The 16,116-nt window shown below is 33.0% G+C and overlaps 1 protein-coding gene across 1 annotated transcript; it reads left to right on the top strand.

The window, feature by feature from the left end:
• Window positions 1-26: 26 nt before the first annotated feature.
• LOC134283400 (protein IMPACT homolog) lies at window positions 27-1,698 on the top strand. Its single transcript, XM_062765851.1, has one exon. The coding sequence runs from the start codon at window positions 177-179 to the stop codon at window positions 1,449-1,451; it is 1,275 nt and encodes a 424-aa protein (XP_062621835.1). The 5' UTR covers window positions 27-176; the 3' UTR covers window positions 1,452-1,698.
• The last annotated feature ends 14,418 nt before the right edge of the window (window positions 1,699-16,116 follow it).

Raw genomic sequence — 16,116 nt, 5'->3', positions numbered from 1 at the left:
AGATCTTGAAAATGCATTGCTGATATTCAAAGATGTTTTAAAGTGTGTTGAAGTGTGTTTTAACCAAAAAAATGCAATAGAAGCGAGGAACGAGAAGGTAAACAAAATTTGTAAACATATCTGTTTGTGAACACTAGTGAGCGATACTCATACGTTCCACTGTTACATTGTGAAATATGGCTAGTCAATTGACCCAGTCTAAAAAGAGAGCGCTCGATGATATGGACACTAACACCATTAACACCAGTACTAGTGATGAAGAAATTTCAAAGGAATGTGAAAACTTTCAGATGAGAGATGTCATGCACGGTATAACTAATATACAAAATACTCTTGCAAACCTTCTACTAAGGATTGATGGACAAGGTCGCCATCTAGACGAAGTTACCAAGGACATTAGAGGAAAACATGGCATTCAGGAGAGATTAGAAAACGTACAAGAACAGGCGAACGATACGATATATATAACCACTGAACTGCAGGAAAAACAGAAGAAGATGGAAAGAGAACTTAGCCGAATGAAAGATTACATAGTTCGACTGGAGTATTGTGTAAAGACTCAAAGTGAACAGATTCTAGAACTAAGATCTAGAGCAATTGAAGACAATATCATTGTGAGTGGAGTAGACGAAAAGGCGCCCGAAATAAAAAATCCTGAAAACCTTGTGAAGATCATTAGTAACGTGTTTGCAGTAGAGATGGAGATACCGGCAGAGACTGTTGATAGCCTACAGATATATAAAGTGTTCCGAATGGGGGAATACGACAAACATAGGAAATATCCTCGGCCAGTCTGTGTCCAGTTTGTAAATAAATCACATAAGGACATTGTGATGAGACACATTAAAATTCTCAAGGATAAGAAGTCCCCAATAAGAGTGTCTCAACACCAACCTGAAGAAGTCCGTGAAAAAAGGAAGCATTTATATGATGTCCAAAAGAAATATGCGGACCGTAACATAGAAACGGTGCTAAAAGGTCAGAAGCTCATTTTCACGCAGAGCAAGACGGTGTACAGGGAAAAAATTGGTAGCAGACCAATGGCCGATGAGATCATCAGTGGAGAAGAGGTAAAGATCGCGATCAGTACGGGGAAGACAACAGAAGACAATGGAAACCGGTTTGCTGCCCACGCAACGCCAGTAGATTCCTATAAACAGGTGAGACGATCGCTTGTGGAAGTTATGCGGACAGATAACACTACCAGTGCAAGTCATAACATTTATGCGTTTCGGTTCACCAGTAACGACGGCACGATACACGAGGGATCGGAAGATGACGGCGAGCACGGAGCTGGGAGAATGCTACTAAAGACACTGGCTGATAATGACATAAATAACGCATTAGTGGTCGTTTCGCGGTGGTGTGGTAGTAAGATCGGTTCAAGACGCTTCACGCACATCACAGAGGTTGGGATGAGTGCGGCGAGAAATATGCCGGTTCCCGTCTGACGCTTCAAAATGTAAATTATGAAAAGTCACTAGCTAAAAATACAAACTTACAGAAAATAACTTTTTCAATTAGTTAGTATTTGTGCACTTTCATCGAATTTGACTATTACGGTAATTCTGCATAAACTAAAATATTTATTCTAGTGGTTTAGTGGTTTTCGATATGACTATATTCATGCTGCACATGATATCTGGATAAATTATAAATTATGTTTAGGTTTTGATACTTTCCGGAATTTGCAAGTGTATACGTCACTATTTTTGTGTTTTTTCAAAGACTCAATTTCCGGTATAGATATCGTACAGCATGTAAACTTGTAAGTTTTTGATCAATTTCTATTCTATCACTCAACTCAGAGAGGAGTCTGTGTGCATAATTTCAATTTTAATACAGTGAAAAGTGCGACATTTTGATATGGATAAATTTTTGTTGTAATTACATTTCAGATATATTTCTTTAATAGAAAAAAAAAAACAAACATGGTAACTACAACAAATTGTAATTAGAAAAAAGGAACTGAATAGGAAAGAAATTGAGTATATAGAGTTCCTCTCAACTGAAATTAATTTTCTATATTTTTAACATTTTCATTTCAAATATAAACTTAAAGTTAGGTTTTTTGGGTCTAGTTTTGCACATTTTCAAAATGACAGCAGGTGTGTCTGAGCTTAAAAACTACTTTTCTGTAGTGTATATAGATTTTTACTTTTTTTATCAACTCTTTTTTTCATGCTGTTGGGGAACAGTAAACTTTTTTATGCATTTGCTGTGGAATAAATGGCTATCCATGTGAAAATTTCCTAAAAATACTTACATTAAATTGCCAAGGTTTAGGGGACATGAATAAAAGGAGGGATGTCTTTAAAATTTTAAAAGAAAAAAAATTAAATGTTTATTTCCTTCAAGACACACACTTTGTCACAAAAGATGAAAGCATGATAAAAGCATTATGGGGATATAAGGCTTTTTTTAGTTCATACAAATCAAACTCACGGGGAGTTGCTACACTTATCAATAATAACTGTGACTTGACATTGATTAATGAATATAAAGATGACAATGGCAATTATCTTATTCTAGATGTAGTAATAGACAATCTTCCTTTTTTGTTAGTGAATATATATGGACCAAATCAGGATACACCAGCCTTCTATACAAAGATTTTAAATATGATACAAGAATATTACTTGATGATTATAGGTGGTGATTTTAATTTAATTTTAGATAAGGATTTGGATTCAATGAACTATAAAAACCTAAATAACCCTAAATCAAGAATGGAAGTATTAAAGATGATAGAGATACTAAATTTAAAAGATATTTTTCGTGAAAACAATCCAAATTTAAAAAGATTCACTTGAAGAAAGAAAAATCCAATAAAACAGGCAAGACTTGATTATTTCCTAATATCAGAATCGTTACTAAATTTGGCCCCTTATGTAAAATTTGAAAATAGTTATCGTTCAGATCACTGTCCAGTTGTAATGGGTGTTAAAACAAATGAATTTTTGAAAGGAAGAGGGTTTTGGAAATTAAATAACTCATTATTAGCAGATAAAGAATATGTAAATTTGATAAAAGAAAAAATTAAAAATATTAAATTACAATACGCCTGTCCTATCTACAATTTTAATAACATTGACTCTATTGAAAATGATAAAATTCAATTTATGCTAAGTGATCAATTATTTCTAGATACATTATTGATGGAAATAAGAGGAAAATCAATTTCTTATTCAACTTTTAAGAAAAAGAAAATAACTGAAAAAGAATTGCAACTAGAAAAAGAAATCTTTATACTGGTTTTGAATTATTTGAAAATTATGAAAAATGAGAAAAGCCCTGGACCAGACGGGTTCACCTGTGAATTTTTCAAATTTTTTTGGCAGGATTTAGGTGCTTTCATTACAAGAGCAATAAACAACTCGTATGAATTATCACACTTTACTGAACCAAATAAATTAGGTTTAATAACTTGCCTACCAAAACCAGGAAAACAAAAACAATTCTTAAAGAACTGGCGCCCAATCAGTTTATTGAATGTGATTTATAAAATAGCCTCAGGCTGTATTGCTGAACGATTAAAAACTGTGTTGAATAAATTAATAAATAAGGACCAAACTGGCTTTTTGAAGGGAAGATTCATAGGTGAAAATATTAGACTAGTTTATGATTTAATGAATTACACAGAACAAAAACAGATTCCAGGCTTATTAATGTTAATTGACTTTGAAAAAGCTTTTGATACTATATCATGAAAGTTTATATACCAAACATTAGATTTTTTTAATTTTGGGGAATCCATTAAAAATTGGATACAAACATTTTATAATGGAATCAAATCATGTGTCATACAGAATGGAATTTCCTCTGATTACTTGTTCCCACAAAGGGGATGTAGACAGGGGGACCCAATTTCACCATATCTCTTTCTACTATGTGCTGAAGTTCTTGGGATTCTCATTCGAAATAATAAAGACATAAAAGGAATTGTAATTGATGGGGAGGAATATAAACTTTCACAATATGCCGATGATACTTCAATTATATCTGATGGATCACCACAATCTATGGATGGTATATTAAGAGAGCTTGGTTATTTTGCAATTGTATCTGGACTGAAAATTAATTTTACAAAAACAAAAATGGATCGGTAGTAAAAAATTCTCTAAAGAAGTCTTTCATCACTCGAGATGGAAGTTAGACTGGAATAATTCTACTTTTGATCTTCTTGGTGTAAAGTTTTCAATTAATTTAGATGAAATGATTGAACTGAATTACCCCCCAAAATTAAATGAAATAAAGCGATTGATAAAACAATGGCAATTAAGAAAACTGACTCCCATTGGTAGACTAACAGTGATTAAATCCCTGATTATACCAAAGATGAACCATTTGATATTGACTATTCCAAACCCCAATAAGGAATTAATTGATGAATTTGAGAAAGACCTTTATTACTTTTTATGGGGAAGTAAAGTACATAAGGTTAAGAAGAGTGTTATAATCCAAGACTATAAAAATGGGGGGTTGAAAATGATTGATTATATGGATTTCTTATGTGCATTAAAATCAACATGGATTCGAAGACTAATCTACTCAGACACGAAATGGTTAAAACTTTTTGAATCAGAATTAGGAATGAAAATTGAATCTCTTTGGGTAAGAGGTTTAGATTTTATAGTTAAGATGTGTAATAAAATAAGCAACAAATTTTGGAAAGAGGTTTTACTTAATTGGGTAAAAATCATTGACTGCAGTGGTAGTCAAAAAACAAGTAATACTCAAATTCTTCATGAACATATATGGTTTAATCCAAGAATTAAAATAAATAATTCCTCTGTATTTTTGAAAAGTTATTTTGATGCAGGCTTTGTTTTCATAAGAGATTTGTTTGACGTTGAAGGAAAATTTATAAGCCTCGAGTACCTCAATAATCTGAATGTACAAACTAATTTTGTAGAATATACCGGTTTAAAAATAGCCGTTACAAAGATATTGAAAAGTATTGATATTGAAAAAAGAGAAGAAAGTGGACCTTTTATCCCAAATTCAATTTACATTTTTTATAAAAGCACAAGTGGTTGTAAAGATATGTACAATATACTCATCAAGAAGAAAAAGCAAAAAATTAAAGCATTAGAAAAATGGGAAAATAATGGAATATCTTTTGGTGAGTTAGAATGGAACAAAATATTTGAACTACCATTTAAAGTTACAAAAGAGGCAAAATTTCAGTGGATGCAATTTCAAATCCTGCACAGGATTATTGCAACAAATGAATACCTTTATAAACTTAAACTAATTGATTCACCTGTTTGCTCATTTTGTAAACAAGAAGTTGAAACAATTGAACATTTATTTTTTGAATGTTTCTGTGTAAAAAGAATATGGTGTCATATAGAGGAGTGGTTTATGAAAAACTTCCATTTTACTATTAATTTTGATAGAAAAGATATACTGTTTGGAAAATACAACAATAAAAACATGTATAGATTACACAATATAATAATACTTACTATTAAACAATTCATTTTTGCCAGTAGGTTTAAAAATATGCCTAAATTAAGTATAGTAATGCTAGAAAAAATAATTGTAGATAGAATACTGGTTGAAAAGGCTATTCTTTTAAGAAATTGTAAATTTTCAGAATATGAAAAGACCTGGAAAATTATTTGTGATATGCTATAATGTTCTATAAATTTATACTCAAATGTACCAATATGGTAAAATAGTGAAAACTGTTCCCCCACCTAACTTTGTTTTTCTTTCCTCACCCCTCCCCTTTGTTTACTTTTTTGTATATAAAGCTTTCACAATGAAGATTCATAATATACATGAATGTCATATATCCTATGCAGCTTTATGAAATGAATTTGTATTTAGCATTTACCAAAGAGAATTTGTATAAGGTATATAATATAAATTATATGGAAGAAAAATTATATAGTATATGTATGTATTGAATGTAAACAAATCTATTGTACACAGTCTGTAAATGTGAAAGCAAAAAATAAATTCTATGAATTAAAAAAAAAAATAAATAAATAAATAAATAAATAAATAAAAAAAAACTACTCAGCCTTTTTGTTTGGCTATTTTTTAAATCATAGATATATTTTATTTTCTTGATAACAGAAATCCTCAAAAAATGATATTTTGTTGTTTTTTGTCAACATGAATTATTTCCCCCTTTCAGCTTGAAATTAGAAATAATACTGTAGATATAGATATAATTTGATTATTGAAAATAAATAATTGTGTTGTATTTGGATTTGGAACTATAAAGAAATTGTTTTGAAATGCTATTTATTATTTAACATGCATATTTAATATATACTTGACCTTTATTTGACCGTGATGAAAAAATAAATTTCCCATTTTTTGTATAAAACTCTTCAATGGCTTTTGGAAAAAAATAATCAATTGCACAAAAATGTTTTTAATATTTTATTTTCCATAAGGTATGGTGTCTAGGAAATAAACACTGCCTTTCTGTTTAGCTGTAGTGTATTTTTTCTTTAAATTTTTAGCTCACCTCAACGAAGTAGGGGGGAGCTTATGTGATACCCTCTGCGTCGGCGTCGGTGTCGGCGTCGGCGTCCCGGTTAAGGTTAAGTTTTTTGGAGCAGTTTTCTTTTTAAGTACATCTATGTCCTATATTAATTAGACATGCATGGAAGATGTTGCTAGTGTGTTTCATTGTACCAGTCAAAGTTTCAGATGCTGCAATTTCAGCAAAGGAATGACCAGCTTAATGTTTTTGGTGCAGGTTAACATTTTTGGTGCAGTTTTTGGTGTAGGTCTCATTTCCGAGTAACTATAAGCCCTTACGATGCATACTACCAGCCTTGCTTCGGATGCTGAATCTGACCTACATTTTCCGGTTGAGTGAACAGGTTAAAGTTTTTGGTGAAGGTTTCATTTCGAAGATACTTTGAGCCCTATAATGACCAAACTTGCATGGATGGTACATCTTAGGATGTATTCTACTAGACTTGCTTCGGATGCTGAATCTGACCTACATTTTCCGGTTGAGTGAACAGGTTAAAGTTTTTGGTGCAGGTTTCATTTCCAAGTTACTATTAGACATATAATGACCAAACTTACATGGATGATACATCTTAGGATGCATACTACCAGCCTTGCTTCGGATGCTGAATCTGACCTACATTTTACGGTTGAGTGAACAGGTTAAAGTTTTTGGTGAAGGTTTCATTTCGAAGATATTTTGAGCCCTATAATGACCAAACTTGCATGGATGGTACATCTTAGGATGTATTCTACTAGACTTGCTTCGGATGCTGAATCTGACCTACATTTTCCGGTTGAGTGAACAGGTTGAAGTTTTTGGTGCAGGTTTCATTTCCAAGGTACTATAAGACATATAATGACCAAACTTACATGGATGATACATCTTAGGATGCATACTACCAGCCTTGCTTCGGATGCTGAATCTGACCTACATTTTCCGGTTGAGTGAACAGATTAAAGTTTTTGGTGAAGGTTTCATTTTCAAGGTACAGTGTACTATGAGCCCTATAATGACCAAACTTGCATGGATGGTACATCTTAGGATGTATTGTACTTGACTTGCTTCGGATGCTGAATCTGACCTACATTTTCTGGACGAGTAAACAGGTTAAAGTTTATGGTGCAGGATTCATTTCCAAGTAACTTTGAGCCCTATAATGACCAAACTTGCATGGATGGTACATCTAAGGGTGCATTCTACTAGGCTGGCTTCGGATGCTGAATCTGACCTACATTTTCTGGATTAGTGGAAAGGTTAATTTTTTTATACAGGTTTCATTTGCAAGTAACTTTAAGCCCTATGTTGACCAAACTTGCATGGATGATTCATCATAGGATGCACACTAATGGACTTGCTTCAGATGCTGAATTCGACATACATTTTCCAGATAAAAGACCTCGTAAAAGTTATGGGTGCAAGTCTATCACCAAGAAACTAAGGCTTATATAAACCAGTTGCACAAATGATGCATCAAGGGATGAAAACTCTCAATCTTTCTTCAGATGCTGGATTTTAATTACATTTTCATGATGAAGAACTGTTTTTTTAGTTTTTATATAGGTCTATTCCAAAGTATCAAAATTGCATAAATTTTGCATTTTTGGATGTATACTTTTTGTTGGTTAATTGTGTGACTTAATTTGCCTTACTTAAAGACAACACACGTTGAGGTGAGCTCTGTAATCTCTGATTACCTATGTTTTATCATATAGCTGAATTTAGCTGTAAATCCTTTTAAAATTGAAAATTTCAGTGTTTCTCGACATGGATTATCTCCCCTTTTCAGCTTAAAATTAAAAACTATTACTGGACGTGGTAATATTTGGATTAATTATGAAAAGTAAATAATTTAATTGTATTTGAAAATGGAAATATAAAAAAAAATGGTTTTGAAATGCTATTTATTTTTTACATGCAAACATATATGGCATATATTGGACTGTGACAAAAAAAGAGAAATTACCATTTTAGTACAAAATTCATCAGTTGTTTTGGGAAAATAATAATCATTTGCACAAAAATGTTTTAATAATTTTATTGACTTTAGACTATAGTCTCTATGAAACTAGCATGGCTTTTTAGTTTGGCTGTGGGGTTTTTATAAATTTTTGATAGATAACAATCATAAAAAATGGATATTTTACATTTTTTGCCAATATGGATTATCTCCCCTTTTTAGCTTAAAATTAGAACACATTACTGGTCATAAAAATATTTTGACTAGATATGGATAGTAATTACTTATGCTGTATATTAATAAGAAATAAACATAAATTTGTTTTATTGTTTAGTTTTCTTTTCATTTAATCTTCATTATTGGTATTTTTGCCTGTTTTTAGAGGAAATTTCAGCCATTTTTTACCCAAAACAGTTTATCGGTTGCCATGGATACCAATGGCAGAATTAAAAAAAAATTATAATTTTTTTGGAGTATCTTAACATACTCTACCAACATGCAAAGTTTGAAGGAATTCTGAAACCCCCCATGAATCACCCTCTGCATGATTTTTACACGGAGCTGTACTTAATAATTCTGAATCAAGACTTTTTACTGACATATCTGCTAATAAATAACAGGATATTCTAGTAAAGTGTTTGTTAAAAATATCAACAATATCCTGTAAATCTTCAAAATCCGAACCATTTTGTGTTCTACGGGTAGGTGTAAGATTTTTTGAATCAGATGCCAAATGGTTTAAATAACTCCACATTTCTTTAGGACTTGAACTTTCTTCAACTGCTGATTTGTAATACTTCGATTTGGCTTGATCTATTAATTGTGTGACTTTATTTCTCCAAAATTTGTAATTTTCTGAATTTCTTTGTAGATAGTATGTATCACGTAAATGTCTAGCATCATTTATTTCCTGTGTAAGCCATTTAGGTCGAATTTCAGTCTTGACTCTTTTAGTTTTTACTTTGGCATGCTTGTTAAGAACATCATTAAATAATTCATAAAATTTATTCATGTAATCGTTTGTGTCTTTCAGTTCGAGAAGAGAGTTAAAATTAGCATTTTCTAAATCTTTAAGAAACTCATTTTCATTGAATTGTTTAAAATCTCGATATTGGATTTCAGTATGTTTTCCTCTACGCTGTATACAGTTAGTTTTCCGTGTCAAACATACGGGGTAGTGGTCAGATATAGCAATAGGGGGCACATTTGTTTCGCATATGTTTTCTGGTTTCGTTGTATAAAAATGATCAATTAAGATACTTGATGTGCTTGTTATTCTAGTAGGAACAGTAACCATTTGTGAAAGTCCAAACTCCTCTAAAGCAGATGTCCAGTATTGTGGGGGGTCTTTCATTAGATCAATATTGAAATCACCTGATAAAATTATTTCAGTATCGTCACAGCAGGAGGCACGGTTCACCTCCCTTGCTAGGTCCTCCGCCCAGCAGGAGGGGGCAGATGGTGGACGATAAGCAGAGCAATAAAATATAGGTTTTGAATTTTTCAGATTTATCTCTAGCCAGATTGTCTCAATATTACTGATCTCAAAATCAGTTTTACGTTTATATGTTATATCACTAGCAATATAAATAAGAATTCCACCACCTGCCCTTAATGTACGATCCTTTCTTTCAAAAACAAACCCATCAATAAACAGTTCTGAATTTCCTACTTGCTCACTCAAAAAAGTTTCACAAAATCCCAATATATCTAAAGATTGCCGATTTTGAAGCAACAGTTTAATTTCATCCATTGTAGGAATAATATGACAAATATTTAAATTTCCGAAACGTAAACCTTTCTTAATCAATCCAAATCCTGAATCTTTTTGTATTTGTGAAGTATGAATTTGGTTATTGGTTTTAAGAACTTGATTTTTTGTTTGTGAAACAGATTTGGATGAGTTTATCATAATAGGAGTAATGTTAGTAGATTGCATAATTGAGCTCTCATCATTGAGAGAAGTTCTTACTTTGTCCAAGAGAGTCTTATTCTTAACATATGGTTTTCTAGGCAATTCAGATTTAACAGAGGTATTATGAACAAAGTTGTTAGTTTGATTTAAACAAGAACATTGAAAATCGTTACATTCAGTACATACAGTGCTTAGAATAGAATATCTATTTGAATTTAATGTAGATTTAGTATTGTCGTGAACGGCTATACATTCCTTGCCTAATACCTAATACACACAGAATTTGGTCTTGTGGCCTAGTTCTCCGCAGTTCCAGCAGTCTAGTTTTCGGCCGTTCCTGCAGTGGGGTGAGGTATGTCCATGTTCACCACAGAAGTAACACGTTACGGACTGGCTAAAGCTGGAATTTCCGTTGTCCCTTTGTGTACCCTTGCCACGTAAAATCGGAACTTCGTTGTTGATCTGTTTAAGCAGTGCTGAAGTTCCTTTATCGGAAAGGTGTATTCCGTCTTTCCAATATTGCACTTTGTTGACCTCTTTGAATACACTCTTATTGGAAATGAACAAAGCTCCATACTCGTCACAAACGTATTTTAGCGTGTTATTCACATATGAAACATCTACGTCCCGTCTCGGTAAAACTTCTGAGAAATAGACTTTGGTAGTTGGCGACCGATCCTTGATGTTTTTGACGATTTCTACGGCGTCATGTTCAACAGCATCTATATGTCTACGAGATGAGGCATCGTTTCCACCGGCGTGGACAATTATGTGAGAGTAATCTTCAACAGCGGTTTGATGTAATTTTGACTTGATTCCAGAAAGCTTGGCCCTTCTGTTGGTTCTCACATGGACACCTTGTTGTAGTCCCCTTGTTCTCACCCTTTGTAAAATAGAGCTGCCTATAATAAGTTTGGCCTCACCAGAAGTTTTCTTTTGTTTCAAGGATCTTGCAGGTGTACTTGCAGGTGTGGGGTTGATACATGGTTCTGTGTTTGTACCCGAATCTGATGTATATTTTGCTTCCTTGTCAGGGGCTGTAAAATCACACTGTGTGTGTCGAGATGCTGAACTTTGTGGTAAAGAGTTCAAACCCCGCACATCAATTTCTTTGTTTTTCACTACCGTAAAAAGTGTCTGTGTGTTTTTGTCCAACAAAGTAGGGTTGTTTTTGCATCTGAGTTTCTCTTTTAATTCCTGTATTTCATGTGATAACTCACGGACAGCCGATTGTAGGGCTTGTATTGTACCTGCACATTGTGTACAATTTTGAAAGCTGTCAGTACTGGCTGTCAGAAGAGATCTAGAATCATTTTTCACAGGCGTTGATGACATTTGTGGAATAGATTGTCCCAACATACTACTTATGCTGTTAGACTTTTTGATGTCATGAAGAAATTTGTCCAGCCACGACTTTGCCGACGATCCTTGAATGTGCAGGACGCTGGTGCCAGAATAGAGTGTGACTGTCACAGTGTTACACTCAGACTTGAAAATCTGACCATTCTTCCCTACTTCTTTAATTGCATTAAGTTCTTCTTCCAAATAGGTCAAAATAGTGGCATATTTGTCTTGTTGAAATGATACAGTTATGCTGTATTTGTTAAAAGTCACATTCAAAAAACTTGGTATACTCACTCCATTAGGTGTAATAATTCCAGCTTCACTAAATGTTTGAGAGAGTCCAGAAAAAGATGTAAACAAGCTTGAGTTAATACTTTGATCCATAATTATTTTAAGATTTAGTCAGGTATTTAGCCATAGTACCCATAGTATTATCACTCATAGCAATTAGGCACAGGTAATCAGGAGCAATCAAAAACACGTCTTATCAGTTCGGCTGCTTACTGAACCTAAGGCTAAGTCACACAATTAACCAACATTCGAAAAAGTGTCCATCCTAAATTTACACAATTTTGATCTGATAGGGCGTTCAGTTACTATGGAATAAACCTATCCAAAAACTTCAAACTAGTCATCCGTCAAGAAAATGTATTTCAAACCCAGCATCTGAAGCATGTTTGAGAGTTTTCATCCCTTCATCCCGTGATGCATCATTTGTGCAAATGTGGTTGATATAGGCCTCATAGTTTCTTGGTGATAGACCTGCACCCATTACCTTTACCTGCAGGGTCCATTATGTGGAAAATGTACGCCCAATTGAGCATCTGTAGCAAGTACATAAGTGTTTATCCTTGCATAATCCATAAAAGTTTGGTCATTATAGGGCTCATAGTTACTTGGAATTGAAACATGCACCAATAAATTTAACTCGTTCACTCAACCAGAAAGCGTAGGTCAAATTCAGCACCCGAAGCCACAGACCCCAAGAGTTTTACATAAGCTCCCCCAACTTAGTTGAGGTGAGCTTAATGGAGTTCTTTTAAAAGTAAAGAAAGGCACAGAACTCTTTTCATAGGGTACCTACTTTCATCAATAAAATTCTTTAAAATCAAATGCTTTACAATTTAACTTTCTTTTTTAATATATTCATATATAAACAATCCTCATTACTACTAACGTTCATTTCGTAATACTGTATACTTCTCAAGATATTCTGAAACCAATTAAAAAAAATGTCCTGAATTTTTTACTCGATCCAATTGCAAAGGTCTGATGTGTAGAGCGAAGGTCTGATGTGTAGATTAATTTTATCTTTTATACTACACGCGTTTGATAGTAATTGCTCACGTTTTAAAGCATTAAATTCCCTTTTATTAAAATGTGGATTTTTTTCAACATTTATTTACCAGACTTATAACAATCAACAACTGATATGTGGGGTAGCTACCAGGGATGGGGCACTGACTAAGCTCCCTTTATAACAATACATAAGCCCTACAGCACCACGCAGGGTGCTTTATTGTTTAATACAAAGAGAACATAAATTTACATCTTATACATAAAAATCTAATAATATATGTTTTTATAAATATGGATTCAGTTTTGGTGAGAATGTGACAATAAATTGTACAACTGAAAAAAATCATGTTATTTTATTTAAGTCTGTAGTGAGGAAATCAGGTAACAGTTAACCGAAGTCTGTAAGCATATCTAACGTTAATTTAAAATTTCTGTTGAAGTTGCTCTTGTCATTTCTTAAGAGTTGAAAGATTAATTTCATTTTTTTCTTGAATTCATTCATGAAAATTAAAGTAGTAATATTTCTATTTTCATATTTGATGATGTTTCTTGATTTCCACATTGACCACTTGTATATATACGAGGTGTTAATACAAATTCGAACTTTTTTGGGGTTCTACAGTGAATCCCAATAAAACGATACATACATCAATTTTAATAGGATTCACAACAGGAATTTTTAACATTGTATTTTGTACCAACTCTAAAAGTGGTTTGACATGTTTACATTCATAAAATAGATGTTTCTGGCTCTAAATATTTGATTTACAGAAAAAACATTTACCATTTGATAAACCCATTTTGCTTAATTTTTCTTCAGTGTAAAAGATGTTATACAAACATTTCCATTAAAATTCTTGAACTCTTTTAACCTTACTTCATAAATTGAGCCCCAAATTCTTTTCAATGTGTTTTCAATATGCATCAATTTCTTGTTAAGAATATCTAAGCATTAGTCTTAAAAGTCTGAGTATTGTTATACCAAATATCTACAATAGTTTGTAAACCATATTTAATAAAAGACTCTATATATAGGCTTTGTCCTCGAAATGTGTATATGTTTCTTTCCAAAAATTAGAAATTTCAAAGTTTCATCTTTGCTCTCTGGTTGAAAGTGTGAACTAAATTCACTGTAGACTAATAATAAATGTATACTGTTGAACGTCCCTCTCCAGAATATTTCACTGATATGGAGACGTCACCATTGCCGGTGAAGGGCTGCAAATTTAGGCCTATGCTCGGCACTCAGGGTCTTTGAGCAGGTAGGGATCTTTATCGTGCCACAACTGCTGTGACACGGGGCCTCGGTTTATTCGGTCTCATTCGAAGGACCGCCCCATTTAGTCGCCTTTTACGACAAGCAAGGGGTTACTGAGGACCTATTCTAACCCGGATCCTTACGGGGCCTGTAGACTTATAATGCATTTTTATAAAATATGGGTAGTTTATTAAAAATATATTCATAAGGTCAGAGCAATTGCTAATAAAATATTCCTGTTTTGAATGAATGTCTTTACGTTTTAGTCAGAGCTTCCTATAGCATTCTAGTTTTCAAGTTCAGAGTGCATTATTTTGTATATTGTTTTAATTTGTTAACTTTTAATAAATGTAAATAAATTCATCATGTTTAAGGGGGATGTACAAGCCATATTGGATCTAGTCTGGTGTAAAATAAGAAATACCAAGAATGCGCTTAATACTCTACTAAACTAGCCCAAAGTTACTCTAAGTGCTAATGCACTAATTACCTACTGTTAGAGACCAAAATCAGTTAATAATTAAGTTTATTTTGTTTTAATTAGGAGGCAATAAATCATGTTAGAACTGCGCAGCTACAGCATTCACGAGATGAAAAATGCATTGAATATAGTGTTAGTTTTATTCATTGATAATATGGCTACAACCATTTGTTTCGTTTTTTTCTTGTCATTTTCCATAATTCTTGAAAATTTGATTTTTCATATGGGTGTCTTCCTGAGGCCATGTGTTTATTTCGTCCGCCATTCCTCTGTCACACAGAGTTCGAATAGCATTGGTTTTAGAATAAATGCGACCATAATAACATCAAGACAAGAAATTACTAAGTAATAATCATTAGGTTTCATTACCTACTACTTTTATTTGTTGCATTGCATCGTCTGATTAATGAAAAAAAAGCGATTTTAACCCCACTCCAGCAAATCGGGAAAAACTGTTCTGTGTACAGCTAGAGTTTCCTCGATAATATAATTCCACTGAGCACGTGGTTGGCATGTGCATATATCTGCTGTGGATAGATGCGTTTATTACCATGATTATATTTAATTTTTTATGGAACAAGTCTTGATGATTTGTTGGTTTCTTTAAAACTCAAGAAAAAAGATAAAACATGTCCTAAACATATTTGATTACGGTGGGTCTTTTTTCTGTGGCGATAGAAGTTATTTTCAAATGGGGCACTGCAAGGAGGATGCTTAGCATTTAATTTGAAAATGTTAAACAATATGCGGTGCATGAAAAACAAATTGTAATTACATGTCTTACATTCGAAAAGTTGGTACATGTGTCTATTTTGTTTAGCAGTTAGATAGAAAAAATAGGCGGTTATAGGATTTCCTTCAGGCACCTCACATAAATAGCTAGATTGTTTGCAATGAACCACACATTGTATGGAGTAATGTTTGGACATAAAAACGCATCATGTCTCATTATGTTGACAACATTGTAAGCTCTCGCTCATTGAACATACGAAGCTTGATAAAATATATTGAGTTGTTTCTTTGAAATTTAGAAGCAAGCACAATGTTTGCAAAGAAAAGTCCATTGCATATGCTATGTCTATCACGCCAAAAAAAGAGAGGCTACCCCCCCCCCCCCAAAAAAAAAAAAAATTCCTATGTTTGTTTTTCTAAATAGTACCAAAGATTCAAAAAAATTGCATTACTCAGTATGTTATGGAACATGTACTAGCCTTATAAGACAATTTGTTATTAAAATATTCGGTTGCCCTCTCTCCTCCCATCTACTGCCTAGAAATGGCCCGGCTAATTTTTTTCCGTCAACGAATATGTTTAAAATTTTAGGAATTTTTTTCTCACCTATAAATACGGACCAAATAATTTTTCCCTGAGTTGG

This window comes from Saccostrea cucullata, unplaced genomic scaffold (genome assembly GCF_032062105.1).
Source record: "Saccostrea cucullata isolate Sc308-1 unplaced genomic scaffold, CSIRO_AGI_Scuc_v1 ctg5450, whole genome shotgun sequence".
In the NCBI taxonomy this organism is placed as follows: domain Eukaryota; kingdom Metazoa; phylum Mollusca; class Bivalvia; order Ostreida; family Ostreidae; genus Saccostrea; species Saccostrea cuccullata.
This window is presented reverse-complemented; position numbering and strand designations above follow the sequence as displayed.